Genomic DNA, 15,743 nt, shown 5'->3' with positions numbered 1-15,743 from the left:
TTAGCGTGCTGCCTGCTGTAACCCTAATTTCCTTCGGGATTAATAAAGTATTCTGATTCTGATTCTGACCACTGACTGAAATCCAGACCTGAACCATGACAGAGCCTCCACCGTAGACAATCGCTGTTGTACCTCTGTCCTATTGTCACAGACTATCAGTCCAGTTCTTGCCTACCTCAGCCTTGTCTCCCTGTTTCCCTTTCTTAAGAATGCTCTTAGTCCACTTCTGACGAGGCTTCAGTGAACAGTTAATGCATACGTTTTGGTTTTTTTTGCTTGTTTTGTTCTTTTCCGGACTGTCACTTCTTCTTTTCTTCTTGTCCAGTTTCTGAAAAATGTGTTTTAGGACACACTGCACACCACGCCAAGATATGCAAAGTTTTCAGCTAATGGCTCTCTGGGAATCACCTCATTAGTGGAAAAAATATTATTCTTTCAGAATGTGTTACTTTTGGCCCTCTTTTGCCAATTCAGCTAAATAAATCAGAACAAATTACGTGCTTTTGTTACTAAAAACAAAGTGTCTAAAAATACAATTTGTAATTGTCTCTTTGCTAAGTTGTCTGTTATGTGTAAACATAACACTTCAGTTAGTGACCTTTGTTTTGCTTGAATGATTCATTAGCGGCCTAAAAAAGCATTCCTCTGAAAATGGTCAGGTGCAAGGACTTGAGTGAAACTGAGTAAAACAACACTGATAGACCCTCAGAAAGCCCAGTGTGTGGCTCTGTGTGGCTCCTTGGATGCAAAATGTAAGAAATGAGGGGTGGCTCAAGATTTTTGCACAGTACTGCACATGTTTGAAATACCCAGACTAGTGCTGTAACTAAGGAATACTTTATCATCGGTTAATCTGTGAGTTGTTGTTGTTTATTTTTTGTTCCACACTGCAGTACCTCTTCACAAAAGGGCCTAACAAGCCAGGACTGACAACAAGAACGCATGGGAAAGTTCAACTCCCTCTCTCTGTACCTGTGATCACCTGGTACCACCTATATCTGCCCTGCACATCAATCTCTCTGGTGTACACACACACACACACACACACACACAGTCACTTGGTAGGGAGTAAACATTCCTCACCTGTGGAATGAATGCCCACCTGTAACAGTCGAGGCTTTCGGTGTTTGAAACGCTGATATCAATCACACTCCCTTTAGCTCACTCTTTGGGTTTCTTTTGCGAGTGGAAGAAACCCTGAGCCTCTCCATCATTTACTTTAGAGATGGTGAATGCATTTCCTCTGCACAGCAAAAATTCATGTTATCAGTCAAGTGATTTTGCATACATAGGAGTAAACATGATAAGGTCGCAACTGGAAATCTTAGAAAAGTAATGAGATGCCCGTTCTTGCAAAGCCGTATGTTTTTTAAACGCCATGTTTTCGGACGTGGTCAGTCCAAAACACTCTGGTCAAACTTGCCTCACATGGAGCAAAGATGCATGCTAGAATTATACACTATGAGATCATGCGAACTAGGCTTAAGCTCAGGTATGATAAAGAACATGATGCATACACCGGACGTATTATGGGCTAGAAAGGAAGCAGTGCAGCGTGTATTGGTTCAATCTCTCATTTATCATCATGTAACAGTCTACTAGATAGTCTTATCTCATCCTTTTTTTTTTTTTTGCAGAATTTCTGGTGGTATGTGACAGGTTGCAAAATTGCCAAAACGGGGAAGGTTTTTAATCATAAGGGCCGGTTACTCATAAAAGAAAAATGGAAAGTCAGAGTTAAAAAAATATATATATATTTTAAAGTTGTACAAAATCAATTTCTTTTTCCTTTTTAGTTGCACAGTGAACTTTGGTACCTCAGGGAAGCAGCGTAGTTATGATTATAGAGTGCATGTGTGCAGCACTGCAGGAGGGATGCAAGGGGAAATAAGTCATAAGGCACCCTGGGAGCTTATCAGAGGGAGGTAACATCACTTAAATGATACAAGTAATCGGTAGGTGCGAATGTGTCCAGGCCTCATCCTGGGAGACTGAGATTTGAAAGCTTTACTTTTGTGAATTCATTAACTGTCAATCCACAGATTTTAAACTTTTACTGTCGTCCCTCATTCCCCTCAGTCGTTGGTTCTTTCTTCCTGCTCTTTATCATCCCCTCGGTTCTTCTGTATCGTTGTTACCACATATCTCACTTTCCCGTTTTTATCCATTTCTTTTCTTTATTTGATCCTCCTCTCTCCCTGTCGTCTGCTCCACCCAACCCGGGCTCCCCCAATGCTGTACGGTCGCCATCATGTCCCCCCCTCTCCGAGTGCCTCCCCTGTCCCACTGACACCACACGCTGCTCCCATCCCCCGAAAACCACTTCAAACAGCCAGCGCCATCAAAGACCACAGTCAGTCAGCCAGGCAGTCAGCCAGGCAGCCAGTAAGGCAGCCAGTCAGCGAGCCTTCTGCTTTGACTTAAAATTACTGTCGTCCCAGTCGCAAGGCTGCTTTCCTCTTCTGATACACATCAAAGATCCTCTTAAACTCCCCAAGTTTGCTTTTTAAACGTTTTCCTTGTTGAGTCTTTTTTTATGCACATTATTTCACTCGTCGAGGTTTTACACTCTCTCTCTTCTTGCCTCTTTTTTTCTAAAACGTGGGCCAGGTCAGTAATGACATGCACACACTTTCTTGTGTGGTTCTGCTGCCTTTGCATTTTTTCTCTGTGACTTTAATTAGTTTCTTTTTTAAGGAGTTGGTTTTCAGGCCTCTTCTGCGCAACAGCACACACACACACACACTCGCACATACGGCACGTATCAAGTGGCAAGCAACCAGTATTCGCATGTGTGTAAATTAATATGCAGTATGATTCATAAATCTTACTAATGAGAACTGCGTAACCACAGAACGACCAGTTTAATAGCGCGTGCTTTTCTTTTTTGTCTGCATCTATTGACGTGTGCGCGCTTCAAGGACAGAAAAAGTGACAAAAGAAAGCCGGTCAGGGCAGAGAGGGAGACGATTTTGTTCACGGGCGTGTGCAATTTAGAGAAAGGCCAAAAAATAAAGCAGAGCGGCACGTTTTTTTTTTTCTTTTTGCTATGATGACGTCACATTTTGTCACTTGATAGTTGATAGTTTGGTGTCATAATCGCTCATTTGGGGGATTTGTAATGCCAACATAGGCCAGAGGATGGCGCCACATTTGTATGTTAGGTATGTCTCATCAGCAGGCTGTCTGAACAGAAGAAAATGTATTATTACAAAGCTTGATTAAGACATGTTATTGGATATTATACTTTTTCTACTATTTTTCACTTTTGAATGTGAAGCTGATCAGTCCTTTTGTCAGCTATAGAAGCAGTTCAGTGTGTTTCTGCAGTGGCGAATACCACTGTGGGCTGTGTTCTGATCTTTCAGAACTTAATGGGGTGGGTTCCTCAGAAGTGTATTGTGTTTTAAATCTGCTTTAAGTGCTCAGATTAAGGAATTTTGATCTTTTCTTAATACTAAATCATGCAAAACACCTCTAACACATCTTATATACAGATGTTTTAAGTCAGTGGGATACCAGACATACTTGTTTCCCCCTCAAAACAAATCTCATGGAGTGAGTAACTCAACGTTGCTGCTTGAGTTGAACTAACCAAATCCCACATTGCATAACTGTTAAGCTCAAAGAGAAGTTTTATTTAGTGTTTATCCCTATTAAAAAACTTCAGAACCTTTGTATCCCCGTCAGGGAATGTTTTAATATTCAAAAGGAGCCACTATTGTGTGGTTTCTTGCGCCAACGTACAAAATAAAGAGCCACATCTGAAGTCTGGAACAGTCCCTGAGCATTTTCATGTGTCAGAAAAAAGAGGGAAAACAAATTTGGAGGGGGCAGACTGGGATATTTATAGAGTGGTGTGAGAGTCTTTGCAATGACAGGAGTCTAATGAAGCACAGTTTGGGTTTTGATTCACAATGTGGTGAGCGCGTGGGTCCCCCTGTGACCGTTTCTGCATTCCAGCACCGATCCCTCGGCACACGGAAACCGCGCCACAGGAGGAGGCGAAGGGCCAACTCGAAATAACGTGTTCCTCTAACCGAGCTAACCTTTCTCACCAGCTCCGTTCTGAGTTGCAGCAGATGCACACAGAGTGCGATGGCAGCAAAGCATAATTCATGCATACACAAACACGCTCTCGCACACAGCATGTATGCAGTTGTGAAGTCAACTTGTCACTAGCGGTGAGTCACTGACACACCAAGTGAGTCAAAAAGGGCAATTTAGCCTGACAAAGTTGGGAAGTCCAGAATGATGGTGGCAGTGTGTCACTTTCTAACTTTAGTAGGTCACTTTCTGATTGTCTCGTGTGGGCCTTATTATCATTTTGGAATCAAAACAATGAAAACGGACCTACAAAAGCTCAACTGGGGTCAATTGCTGTGAACAGTGAATACTGTGGACTTTGAATATGTAAGTTACGTAAATGTGCAGTTTTGCCTTTTGCTCTAGTTCCTAATATATAGATAGATTTTTTTAAACTACTATTTAGTACATCTGACTCTTTCTCTTTACTGTGTGGCATGCAGCACTGCAAAAAGAGGGTCACTGATGCAGAAACCTCTTTTGCTTTGAAGGTAAAAGTCTGTGTCAGTCAAGGTAACATTGTTTTCTTTGATAAATGTCACTGCGGTGGTCGGGAGGACAGGTAAACACGGTGGCAAACATGCAGGCAGCAGCATACAGGAAACCTCCAAAGGAAGACGACAGACAACCACAAAGCCTTGTTGCACACCTCTTCATACCACACCTTGCCTCATTTTTGCAAAGAGGAAAACTGATTGCTACATTTTCGCATACATAATGCAAAAAACAATGTGATTCTGTTCGATGAACCGCAAAATTTGCTCAAGTCATTTTTAACTCGAGTTGCTTTAATAGTTTTCAGGGCCCATTTATTTGGCTTTTTATTTGCACGCAGAGGCTAAAATGTGAGGCAGAGGTGCTGCTCTTCCTCTTGTTCTTCTTCTACTTTTTTTCATTTACCTCCTGCTCTGTTGTTCCTTCAGCATTCATGAAAACACACAAAGTGACTAACCCAGAATGGCAAGGTGCCGCTGCGGTGTGTTTCGGGTTATGCGTGCATTGTCTATAACTAAGTTAAAACAGCATTCTTTATAAAGCGACGTTACCCATCTTAGAGGATAGAAATTGTTGTATTGAGACACTCAATGATTTATAACCCTTCTTCCTGAAACTTGTAAAGCTGTTAACTTTTAAGTTCTTGTTAAAGCAGCTGTCAACTCTGTGCTTAAAATCATATAAGATCATTATAGGTTACAAAAATATATCATGGAAGTCAACAGTTGACTCACCACAATCTAAGAATACATAGTTGGGTGGGACTGTACAAGTGGGGATGAGAGTGCCTGTCCCTCTTCACACTGTCTCTTGTAATGCACCTCCAAATTGAGTCACACTTTTCTCACCGCCTCGCCGGCGCAAGTGCACCTTTGCGGTGTGATTAGAATAGAAGTTATCTGGACGGCTTTCCTGTCACTGCTCATTCTGACTACTCCTCTTTCTTTTCGCCTTTGCGTTCTTGATGTCTGACTCTCTATCATGGCATCATCGTGCTGCAGCACCAAATCAGATGTGTTTTAACCTCTGTACACACAGTTAGGCTGCTATAGTCACCAGTCATTAATTCACACATTCTCCTCATTATTTAGAGCGTGCTGAAACTAAGCATAGATATCCGGGACGCATGACGAAGCGCGAAGGAGGAGATTAGACCGATCAGATGTAGAAAAGAGAAAGAAATGTGTTTTGGATTGACGACGAAAGCTATTGACAACAGCAGGCCATGAGGCCGACTACGTTACCGGCAAACTACAGTAATTTACAGTAAGCGTACAGTTCATTTTGCTCGCTTGCCCTGGCGTACACTATTTTTGCTTGTTTGCTGTTGGTTTAATCTCTAAGCTGTTTGAACTCGCATCAGAGCAGGTTTCCATTAAGCACATGTGGTCTGTTTGGCGCAGTGATGTGTTATGTTGATAAAGTATAACAGATCAGTAATACTGATATCAATTGATTTTCAAATGCCTTGGCCTTCTCAAAGCAGCCATGAGAGCTGCGTACAGCTCGACAATGTGTGTTACAGTAGGCGTTTTTGGGGGCTGTACTTTGATTTGCCGAGCGTCCTCTGAAATTGAACCGAGAGCTCATATGTGAATAATGAAACTAACACCAGCGCAGTCACACTAAAAGCATAACTTGTTGACAAATCAACTTTGTTAGTATCACTAAATGGCTCAGTGCCTTTGAAGCTATAAAAATGCCAAAAGCGGTTCTATTTTTGTGTCACAAGGGCCCTAATTGAACCGGATCATTAAAAACCACGCTGAACAAAGGCAAAATAGTTTCAATACAGCATCTTTGTTGTCAATTTAAAGGTCGATGCTTGGTGTGCAAAATCGCAACGTTGTTCTGTTTTCTCGTCGCCTTGATCGGCTTTAAGGAAATTAGCTCTTAAGCTCATTGTTGTGTCTTTCAAAGGCAGATGTTGACCCTCGGCTGCAAATGCTGTGGTGGTGTTTCCTTTTTTCTTATTCTGAGAGGGTGGTGTCTCTTAATAAGTGGGACATCTAAAGCACAGAGCTGTGACTGTGCTGCTGTGGCATTGCATGGACTTCCACTTTTCTATCTCAGACTGCAGTTCAGATACTCTTTTAAGGTTTGCGCATACACACACACAAGCACACACACACACATTTATTGCTGCATTTGATGGTATTGCAGTTTTCTGACACAGTGAGCTGGTCTTGTTCCCCGTTTTGCCCGCAGCTTATGTTTGTAACTTAGTTTATGTGTGTCTGCAGAGGGAATTTCCCTCTGTAACGTGTTTTCACAGTTCAGCATCAGTTGGAGGATTTGTGTCAGGGACAGTTTGACACTGTTGCTTTCTGTCTCTTTCTCTCAATTTTCTTATCAACTCCTCACTCTTCTTTTCTTATTCTCTTATCTCTTCCTTTCAGAACAACCTCTTCTTTCTCTCTGTCTTGCCGTTAGTATAGTTTACGCTCTGCGCAGTAATCTTTCTCCTGCACTGGTGTCTGTGCAAGGCAAGTTGTCACCCCATTTCTCTAACACGCACCACAACGCTGTGTACCAAACACACTGCAAGAATGCAAAATCACATACTGCACCACACATCACATTTAAGCATCTCTTCCTCCACACTAATATGACCTTTACAATCCCTATCAGTGTGTCACACTTTCAGTCTTGTTCTCGCCAGAAGCCATTTGCAGACTTTTTTTTCCTGTGTGTATGTGTGTGTGTGTGCGTGCGCGTGCTTGTGTGGCTCGCTGCCAACCAGCAAAGATACGACTGCAATCAAGTTAAATTAAAAGTTGACTGTTAAACACAGACTTTCATATCAATGTGTTTGTGGTTATTTTCTCCATCATTAGACAAGAATGTTTGCACTTCCTTTTCACTGGCCACAGAAATGCAGTAAAAGTGCAGCAAAACATTACATTACCACCATTCCTACTGGTTAACATGCAATTTGGAGCATTTAATCTTCAATTTGCTGTCAGCCCTCATTATATTATCTGTAAAACATGTGGAAAATTTGAAATTAAGAGTTGCATACTAACATGAGAAAACTTCTCAGATGACAATTCACTTGAGCTCGCCTTTAAACTTGCATGTTATTGCTATCCAGCATCTTAACAATCTGCAATATGGAAACATTGATTTCTCTTTTGCCAGCCATGAAATTTACTATCATAACAGAGGCATAAGACATGTCTGGCACATTGGGATCAGCATGGGTTTTTTTTCCACTCAGTGTTGTGAAGGTAAGTAACTAAAGCAGGCCAGGGTGCCACAATCAGTAGTCGCCCTTGCCCTGAGAATCATAGAGAGAATGTGAATTGCTGCTTAGATGAAGATCAGGTGGGAGGTGTTTGTTCTTGGTTGCGGTCCTCCCCTGACTCATTGTGCGAATGTCAGACAGCAGGTATGAATAGGAGAGCTGCCACAGTGAAATTTTTTTTAAAGCGCATATTAGATTTTTGCGATGTATTCTTAAACAGAGGTGATAGCTATCGACACCAGCGTGCTGTGCAGATGAACATGGACCTACCTCGCCTCTGAACTGCTCTCATAGGTACTGTAAAATGGCAATACAGACATCTTCCTGCTCTTGTTTCTCGTTTAGCATGTGGGCGTCCGTGACCCTCATGTGGTAATTTATTGAGTTCAAAATAGCAAGTGTTGTGTTTTCTTTTGACACCTGTGAACTCATCGCAAATTTACAATGATTGGAGAAGCATTATTTCACACACTGACCAAATCAATTTTTTAAAATAATACACAGAGTATATTTAGATATGTGTGTATATATATATATTTAGTTAGTGTGTGTTACAGAAATGGCGGAGAGCTACGCTTTTAATTTTGTGTGTTCAGCTGTGTGAATGTTGATTCTGACAGTTTTACCACCTACATGTTGTACAGTAATGTACTGAAATGCATCAGATGTCATTTTAATGTGAGATTGGCACCATGGGACTGTGTCATGACTCATGTTACATTTACATGTGTTGTGTCAAATCATCATTTTTTTCTGATTATTGTAAAAATGTTTCCTTGATTTGTGATTTAGTATGAATCTTTCAAAAGTAATAAAGTAAAATAAATTCAAAGTTTGCAGCCAAAAATTAAATAAATGGAGTATTTTTCAAGATCTAAATTGAGCTCTTTAAAATTAATTTCTGATATTGACTTTTATTTTATATTTTTAAAACAAATTTTAATACCAGGCTTGTCGTGAGATATACACAGAATTTGATTTGTGAATATACCAAAAATGACAACACAACCTTTTTTCATACTCTGCGCATTTATATAAAATCCAGGCAAGAGCTTTTACACTCTTCAAAAGAAGTAACCATTTTCAGTTGGATGACAACCACCAACATGACTTAAATATTTCCCTAAAAGAAAGTTTTATTGAATTTTTGCTCCCACTGAGCAGTAAAAATCTACTGAATATCATTAACAATATTAAATCATTTTACTGTTTCTTTGAAGTATTAATTTTTAAATGTAGAAAATCAACATGGGAATGGGAACATTTGCATTGGGCGGTAAATTGGGCTTGGCCTTGTTTGTTGCCATTTAAAACCAGAAGAAACAAACAAGGTAATTTCAATTATTGCGTGTTTACCATTTAGCCACATAATTACTGAGCCAATACTAGATCACATGTGTGCGTCGTAAAATAAACTGCAGTTTAGCATGGTGTTGTACAGGAGATGCCCTCGGGCATATAAACAGTGCCGATTTAGGCCAGCACTGAGACTGTGTGCACTTCTCAGAGCTAACAGGATTTTTTTCTTTATGCCAGATTTTGTTGTTGTTGGAACTTTACTTTTGTAAAATCTTTGTTTGTGCTTATGAAGTGGTTCAGGCATTATCTCCCTTTTTCGTTGGGAACAACCAAATGATAAGTTTCACTTTTTAGGCTTAAGACGAATTTCAAGATGGACTGCACGTCGCGCGACAACCAGAACAGCAGTGTGTGTTCTGACTGGCGTGCCAGGATTTATAAAAAAAGACGTGTTTCTGGCAGTCAGGCCGCCAATCTTTCAGATGTTCTGTCACTGACATGCAGGGAAAGCAGCAGACAGATTAAAATAGCACTCCAGTGTGTGATCTGAACACTGTTGTTGTCAAACGATCAGAATCAGTCCCCTGAAGACTGAATGATCGACAATGTCAAGCATGATGCAGCACAGTCTGGATATGAGTCACATTCTTCCCACGCACACTAAAGTTCCTGCACCATGGCTGTGTACTATTTTCTGCTGTGCTGTGCTGTGTGTTTTCTCATTTTACAAGTTACACTTTCTTATGATGCTTACAGGCTACGTGCATCCATCACTCTTACACTCCTCTGTACCTAGTGTCTACTTAGCAGGCAATGCAGGCACTCTCACGCTCTTCAAATATCTCACTGTCCTGTTCCAACAAAAAAATATTTGAAGGATGCGGTTGCCATCCAAATAAATAAATCAACAGGCCAGATAATGAAAACCATCCAGCTCGGTGTGCTTTAATGACAGCACATGTAGACTCAGTGTCACTCACTGTTATGAGAGAGAAAATTAGAGCCAATTTGATGCTAATCCAGACCAGATTTTCCTCATTTTTGTCCCAGCGGTACGTCCTATCATCCCCGAGTCTCCTGCAGGCCCGATGGGCCGCCTTTAACCGCATCGCATATCTTCATAGGTGCCTGCTACGGTAAAGCACGTTTAATGACCGGTTTTGTTCCCCCCATAAAAGCAAGTCATTGCTTTCCACCTTTGTGGAGCAGCAATGCTTGAAGCATGCATTGGTTGACTCGCCTCAGATGAACCAGAATTTCGCTTGACTGCGCTCAGTGCCCTGGTGCAGTGAAGTTGGGGCAGATCACACAACCTGCTGATACAAACAGATACACATGTAGGTGTTCCACTTTGAGATTAGCCAGCATTAATCAAAGGAATATGTGTAAAGTATGCGTTAGGTGTTTGTGACTGTGGGCTGCCCCCTTCTGTAGTACTGAACCCCCTCATGCGCTTTCAGTATTACGGTGAGTGAGTGTGTGTGTGTGTTATCTGCGTGTGTTTGTTTCTTCTAGCTGTAAAGTTGATGAGTTAGGTTTTTCTAAAATGTCTCCCGTAGTCATTGTTTAGTCACTGGCTTGTGTCACTGCGAGCTGTGGGCTGTAGCTTGATGTGCAGATGAGTTGAAAGCAAAGCACTCATAAATTATTGTGAGTGTTGTTGGAGCAGCTCAAACAAAAAATCTTTCAAGAGTGACTGAGCGTTGTTTTGACAGTTTAATGAATAAACTTTGTTGGTGTTTCATGAAATTTAATGAGCTGTGAAACCTTATTTTCTTTCTGATCTTATTAACATAAGGCACTCCTATAATAATAAAGAGAAAAGTTAGAGCATGGCTGAAATGCTGCAAATCAGAATCCTTATTTTTAACCTCCTAGGACCTGGCGTCCACATATGTGGACATCACATTTTGGGTTATTTAGACCAAAATACTCAATTTTGCTCTACATGCGCCTGATATCCACTTACAAGGACATTATACTGCTACTGTTCTATCAAAATTTTAAATTAATATCCTCATTTGTGGCTCTCATTTTTCTTAAAAACAAAAGTAAGGTAAAAAAAAAAATCTGGTAATTCTTTGTTTTTAGATTCATCGGGCCCCAATGTGCCCAAATATCAAAGAGAAATTAAAAATGCATGTCGTGGAAGAGTTCGGGTCTTAGGAGGTTAAAGATGGAGCCCTCTGTGTGCCGGCACGGCCTTCGCGCACCCTTCGACAACGGTTTGGCTTTGTCGTACAGGGTCGTTACTCGGTTGTGATTAGATATTGCTAATCAGAGAGGAAAAAACAGAGCGTCCTCAAAAAAGCCTTGGAAATAAGAGCCTACATATGAAATCCAAGGCATGTGTTTGTGATTGTCATTTATTGTCTTTGCCATGGGAAAAAGTAATGCGCCTTTCCATTCTGGGCACATAGGGCATATTTTTAAATTACGATATGTTATGTGTCTTTTTTTCTGACTGCTCCATTACATTCCTGCTGCATAGTCACACAACGCACCATCAAGTGATTGAAAAATGAATTTAGACATAAAATAACCACAAAAAAGTAATTTTATATTGAAATAGTTCCCAATGACAGAAAGATGGAATAATTAAATAAACTCATTCAAAATGCTATGTTTGATCGTGGCCTTAATTTAATACATTTGTATATTATATGTCTTTTCTAAGGGTACGGTAACACGTCTTTTTTTCATTTATTTTCAAAATGAAAGCCACACTTTGTTCTCAGTTGCGTCAGACTCAAACTATCTTTTTTGGAGACTGACCAGAAATTACTTATATTGATCATAAACCGCACATCGAACCACAAAAAGCCAAACGAAGCGTCTCATAACGAGAAACAACTGAACGACTTAAAAAGGACAAGAGTGTCATTCATCTTACTTTCCGAGAAACAATGCAAACAAACAAACAACCGGCAAAACTACAATAAATAACAACAGCATTTTGTGTTTGCCCCCCTTTGGACTGTTAAAATTTGCAAAACATTTTTGAATTTTTGCTTGTGTTTCTCTTCCCTGTTTGGTTTCAGTTCCTCACATATTTTTATTTAATCGCGGAGCATTGTCTCTGGTCTTCATTAGTAATAATCTGTAGCTCACCCCGCTGAATGCCATCTGAAATGATAAGAAACACATGTTGCTGCATTTTGAGTGATGGTTAAAAAAATTCCGTTTATTGATTTGGACGGCACAAAAATAGTAAGTGGTGTCTCAATAAATATACGTGCGCAGAGTATTTCTGGTTAAACTGAAATTTCAGCGCGCCATTTCAGAATTAATGAGCACACTGATGGTTTGCCGCATTGAAAAATGAAGTCCTGTGTCCAAACTGAGAGTTTTGTCTCATCTTTTTGCAGTTGATGCCGACCAAGTGAGTTTACTGGGATCTGAGGGGGAGGATGAGGTGGGTTTGTGGAGCTTGGAGCCCCAGGACTGCCAGGAGAGCCTGGATAAGACGAGCCTGACGCCCAGCGAGGGGACAGAGGAGCCCGGCAGCCCTGCTCAGTCCACCCGGCTGCACAGCCTCAGCCCCGGCAGCAGGAACTGCTGGGGCCAGGTGGAGTCAGAGACCAAGGCCACAGAGGACGCATCCTTCATGTCCACTGAAAGGGAGGGAGACCAGGACCCGCTGAGGATGTACTGTAAGTTATAAGCTTACATAATAGCTGCACCTCATTTGCCATTCTAAATTAATTCCATATTTTCTGAGCTTTAAAATATTGCTGCTTGTGCTTCCACAGAATTAAGCCCAAGCTAACACAGCAAATCAGTTATGCTTGCAAAATGTACATATACTGTATATGTATGAAACAACTGAAGCTGCTGCTGCTGCTGCTGCTGCTGCTGGGGTGTTTAACACTACTGTATGTGTAAACAAGTTTGTGTGTTTTTCTGATGCAACACCACCAGTCTCATGATGCTTCTCAGAGCCCTCTAGATACACCTTCATATCAGCTCCTCGTGAAACCATGCCTTCCCTACAAGCTGTTCCTTTTTTTCACTCTTCTCTTTGAAAAGGCAGCCTTCTGAAAGCATGACAAAAGAACTCATCCCACACAATGTCACAATATTTCCATGCATCAAAGAGGTGACGTTACGGTACTGAAATCAGAACTGCGCGACGTGAGGCTTTCCCTTTTATTTAGGAGAGATCAAAGGCTCACGCGGCTTGCCTACTAACAATCACTTAGCTCCCTCGCCTCGTGTGATTTGGCCTTGCCTGATGAAGGCGAAGCAGAGTTTTTACAACGCTCAACCGCACAGGCTCTTCCCTTCACCACATTAAAAAACAGCTCAAAATATGCCAACATCTGCAAACATTTGAAAAATCTTTCTCAAAGTCGCTTTTAAGCCGAGCTGATTGGCTGGAGTTGTGATAGGAGGCGCCGTCTCTTCTTCGCGTACATCTGTGGCTTTTTCTCTCTGCCTGTCACTCTGCTCAAGGGCACGAATCACAAAGAATTTTTAAATCTAGCTTCATATCTGGCCAAATAGTTCCCTAAATTCATTGTTTCATCTGTCAGTCTTCACATAAACAGTTTAGTCCCCTTAGATTCAGTTGCACAGTGAAAGTTGGCAACTGACGTTCAGTCTGCGCGCACATGCTGCTTCACTGACAACACACGCACACTCAGAGAGAAAGCACCGACACCGGCTTTTGGATAACCCAGGAACAGTAATGTATCAATATGTATCTTCAAAGGAATCACACGGGGGTCTTTTTGTTGTACACCGTCTTTTTTTTTTTTTTAATAAACAGCTGCCTCTTCTGGTGCTTTAAAAAAAATTTATTCTACTTTAGGTAATTAACTGAATGAAAAACAAACCTTGTACCGATGCTGGTGTTCTTCTGTTAAAATAGCCAATAAAGCAGAAACACATCTCAACAGATTAATCAAGTCCTAACCTTCAGTTAAAAATGCATGCGTATAAATTCATAGTTACTTATATTTTTCTATATCCAATGCTTATCACTTTCCCTGCAGGTAAGAGTTCAGACTCCCAGAATGCCTTGGAGGACCTGTCCCAGTATGAAATCCTGGCTCAGTTGAGGAAGGCCTCTACCTCAGCTAGTTTCTTAGATCACCTGAACCATAATGGCACGGCAGCTGTGTACCGCCCGAGCAGAGGGCACGATGACCTGCCTCCTGCTATCTGGTCGCCAGGTGCTCAGCACTGCTCACCTGAGGGACCAGGTAGGCCAAAGCGCCACAGCTGCAATCATACTCAACAAGAACCTAATCAATTATTAATTTATGCTAACGTTTTCCTCTCGAGGCTGCCGGTTACCACCACGCTTACAGCAAATCGCAGTGATAACATATATCAGATCATATATGCTAATGTAATTCTCAGAAACGAAAAAGCAAAGTAATGGCTTTTTATATATCTGCTAGTTTGAGGTTAAAGGTTAGCGAAGTGAGAGTGTAATTTACATAGTTCAGGTTAGGTCATTTGTACATGCACAGCTCTGTGTACTTGCTTTTGAATATGTAATAATAAATAAATATAACACTAAATCTCACAAACTTTTATTCTGTAGAAGTGGCAACTGTAGAGTATTTTAAAGCACGCATCTAAGCCCACTGTCTAATTGTCCTTATAAAAATTGTATTTTTGTTTTTATTTGTTCTTATTTTATTCAGATGATTATTATTTTTATTTATTTGGGTCACTTTGCTTGTACTAAGTAGAGTACGAGTGGTGGCTTATATGGCCTCCGATATACTGACAGCTGCTTTTCTATTTAAGATGCATCCTATGGAAGTTCAATCTTGAGAGTATATATATTGTGGCTTCTAAAATAGATGGGTATATTAAATGAAACTATATAAAACTTCAGCTGATCTATCAAAAGAAACAATGTCACCTTTTTCTTGTCAGCAGATGTAGGCAGGGCCCAGCAGGCCTGCCCATTTTGCAGCAGGGTATATCCTCGAGGAGCTTCTTTGAGGGACCATGTCAAGTACTGTCCAGACAGGGAGGGGGGGCACATGGTCTGCCCGCTCTGTGGATACACTGCCACCCTTAGGCTGGAGATGGAGCGGCACCTAGCACTTCACAACCCAGTGCAGGACAAAGTGAGCAGACACAAAAAGAAACTCAAAGCTAAATTTCTTTCAAAATCGCAACGACTTATTCAAAAATGATTTATTAACATTTATGTAGCGTTATAAGGTGATTATTTGCAACTGTGTATCCACAGAAGTGGCAACCTTACGTCTTCACATCCTAAAAAAAGCAGAGTATCTGTGCTGTAGTTTAAAACTGATTACAATGTTCTGTCGCCCTAGAGTGCCATGACATTGGACCAAGGCATGGAGACCAGGAAGTTCAAATGTCTGCAGTGTGGGAAAGCATTCAAGTACAAACACCACCTCAAAGAGCATCTCCGCATCCACAGCGGTGAGACAAAATAACATCAAAACAGTTGTACTCACCCATCAATTTGCTATTGTTTCCACTCTATCGCTAACCCTTACTTATTTTGCAAGTTATATGGTATAAAATTATACCCAAATTGATGTGTTGACAGGAAACGAGTATAATTCATCACAGGACAAGAGACTTGTGAAAAATGTGAAAAGATCACACCCACGCAGAA

The 15,743-nt window shown here is 41.0% G+C and overlaps 1 protein-coding gene across 3 annotated transcripts in view; it reads left to right on the top strand.

Moving 5' to 3' along the window:
* The window catches only part of LOC113021925 (zinc finger E-box-binding homeobox 2), a 28,624-nt gene that overhangs the window by 7,766 nt on the left and 5,115 nt on the right, over positions 1-15,743 (top strand). Inside the window, exons 1-5 of one of the 3 annotated variants that reach the window (XM_080301583.1) lie at positions 7,903-8,122; positions 12,496-12,780; positions 14,125-14,334; positions 15,023-15,219; positions 15,433-15,544. In XM_080301583.1, coding sequence (XP_080157709.1) covers positions 12,735-12,780; positions 14,125-14,334; positions 15,023-15,219; positions 15,433-15,544 — 565 coding nt within the window. In that variant the 5' untranslated portion in view covers positions 7,903-8,122; positions 12,496-12,734. Of the gene's footprint in view, positions 1-7,902; positions 8,123-12,495; positions 12,781-14,124; positions 14,335-15,022; positions 15,220-15,432; positions 15,545-15,743 lie in introns of those variants that run through there. The other 2 variants (XM_026166787.2, XM_026166786.2) reach the window with 2 other exon arrangements.

This window comes from Astatotilapia calliptera, chromosome 5 (genome assembly GCF_964374335.1).
Source record: "Astatotilapia calliptera chromosome 5, fAstCal68.1, whole genome shotgun sequence".
Classification (NCBI taxonomy): Eukaryota; Metazoa; Chordata; class Actinopteri; order Cichliformes; family Cichlidae; genus Astatotilapia; species Astatotilapia calliptera.
This window is presented reverse-complemented; position numbering and strand designations above follow the sequence as displayed.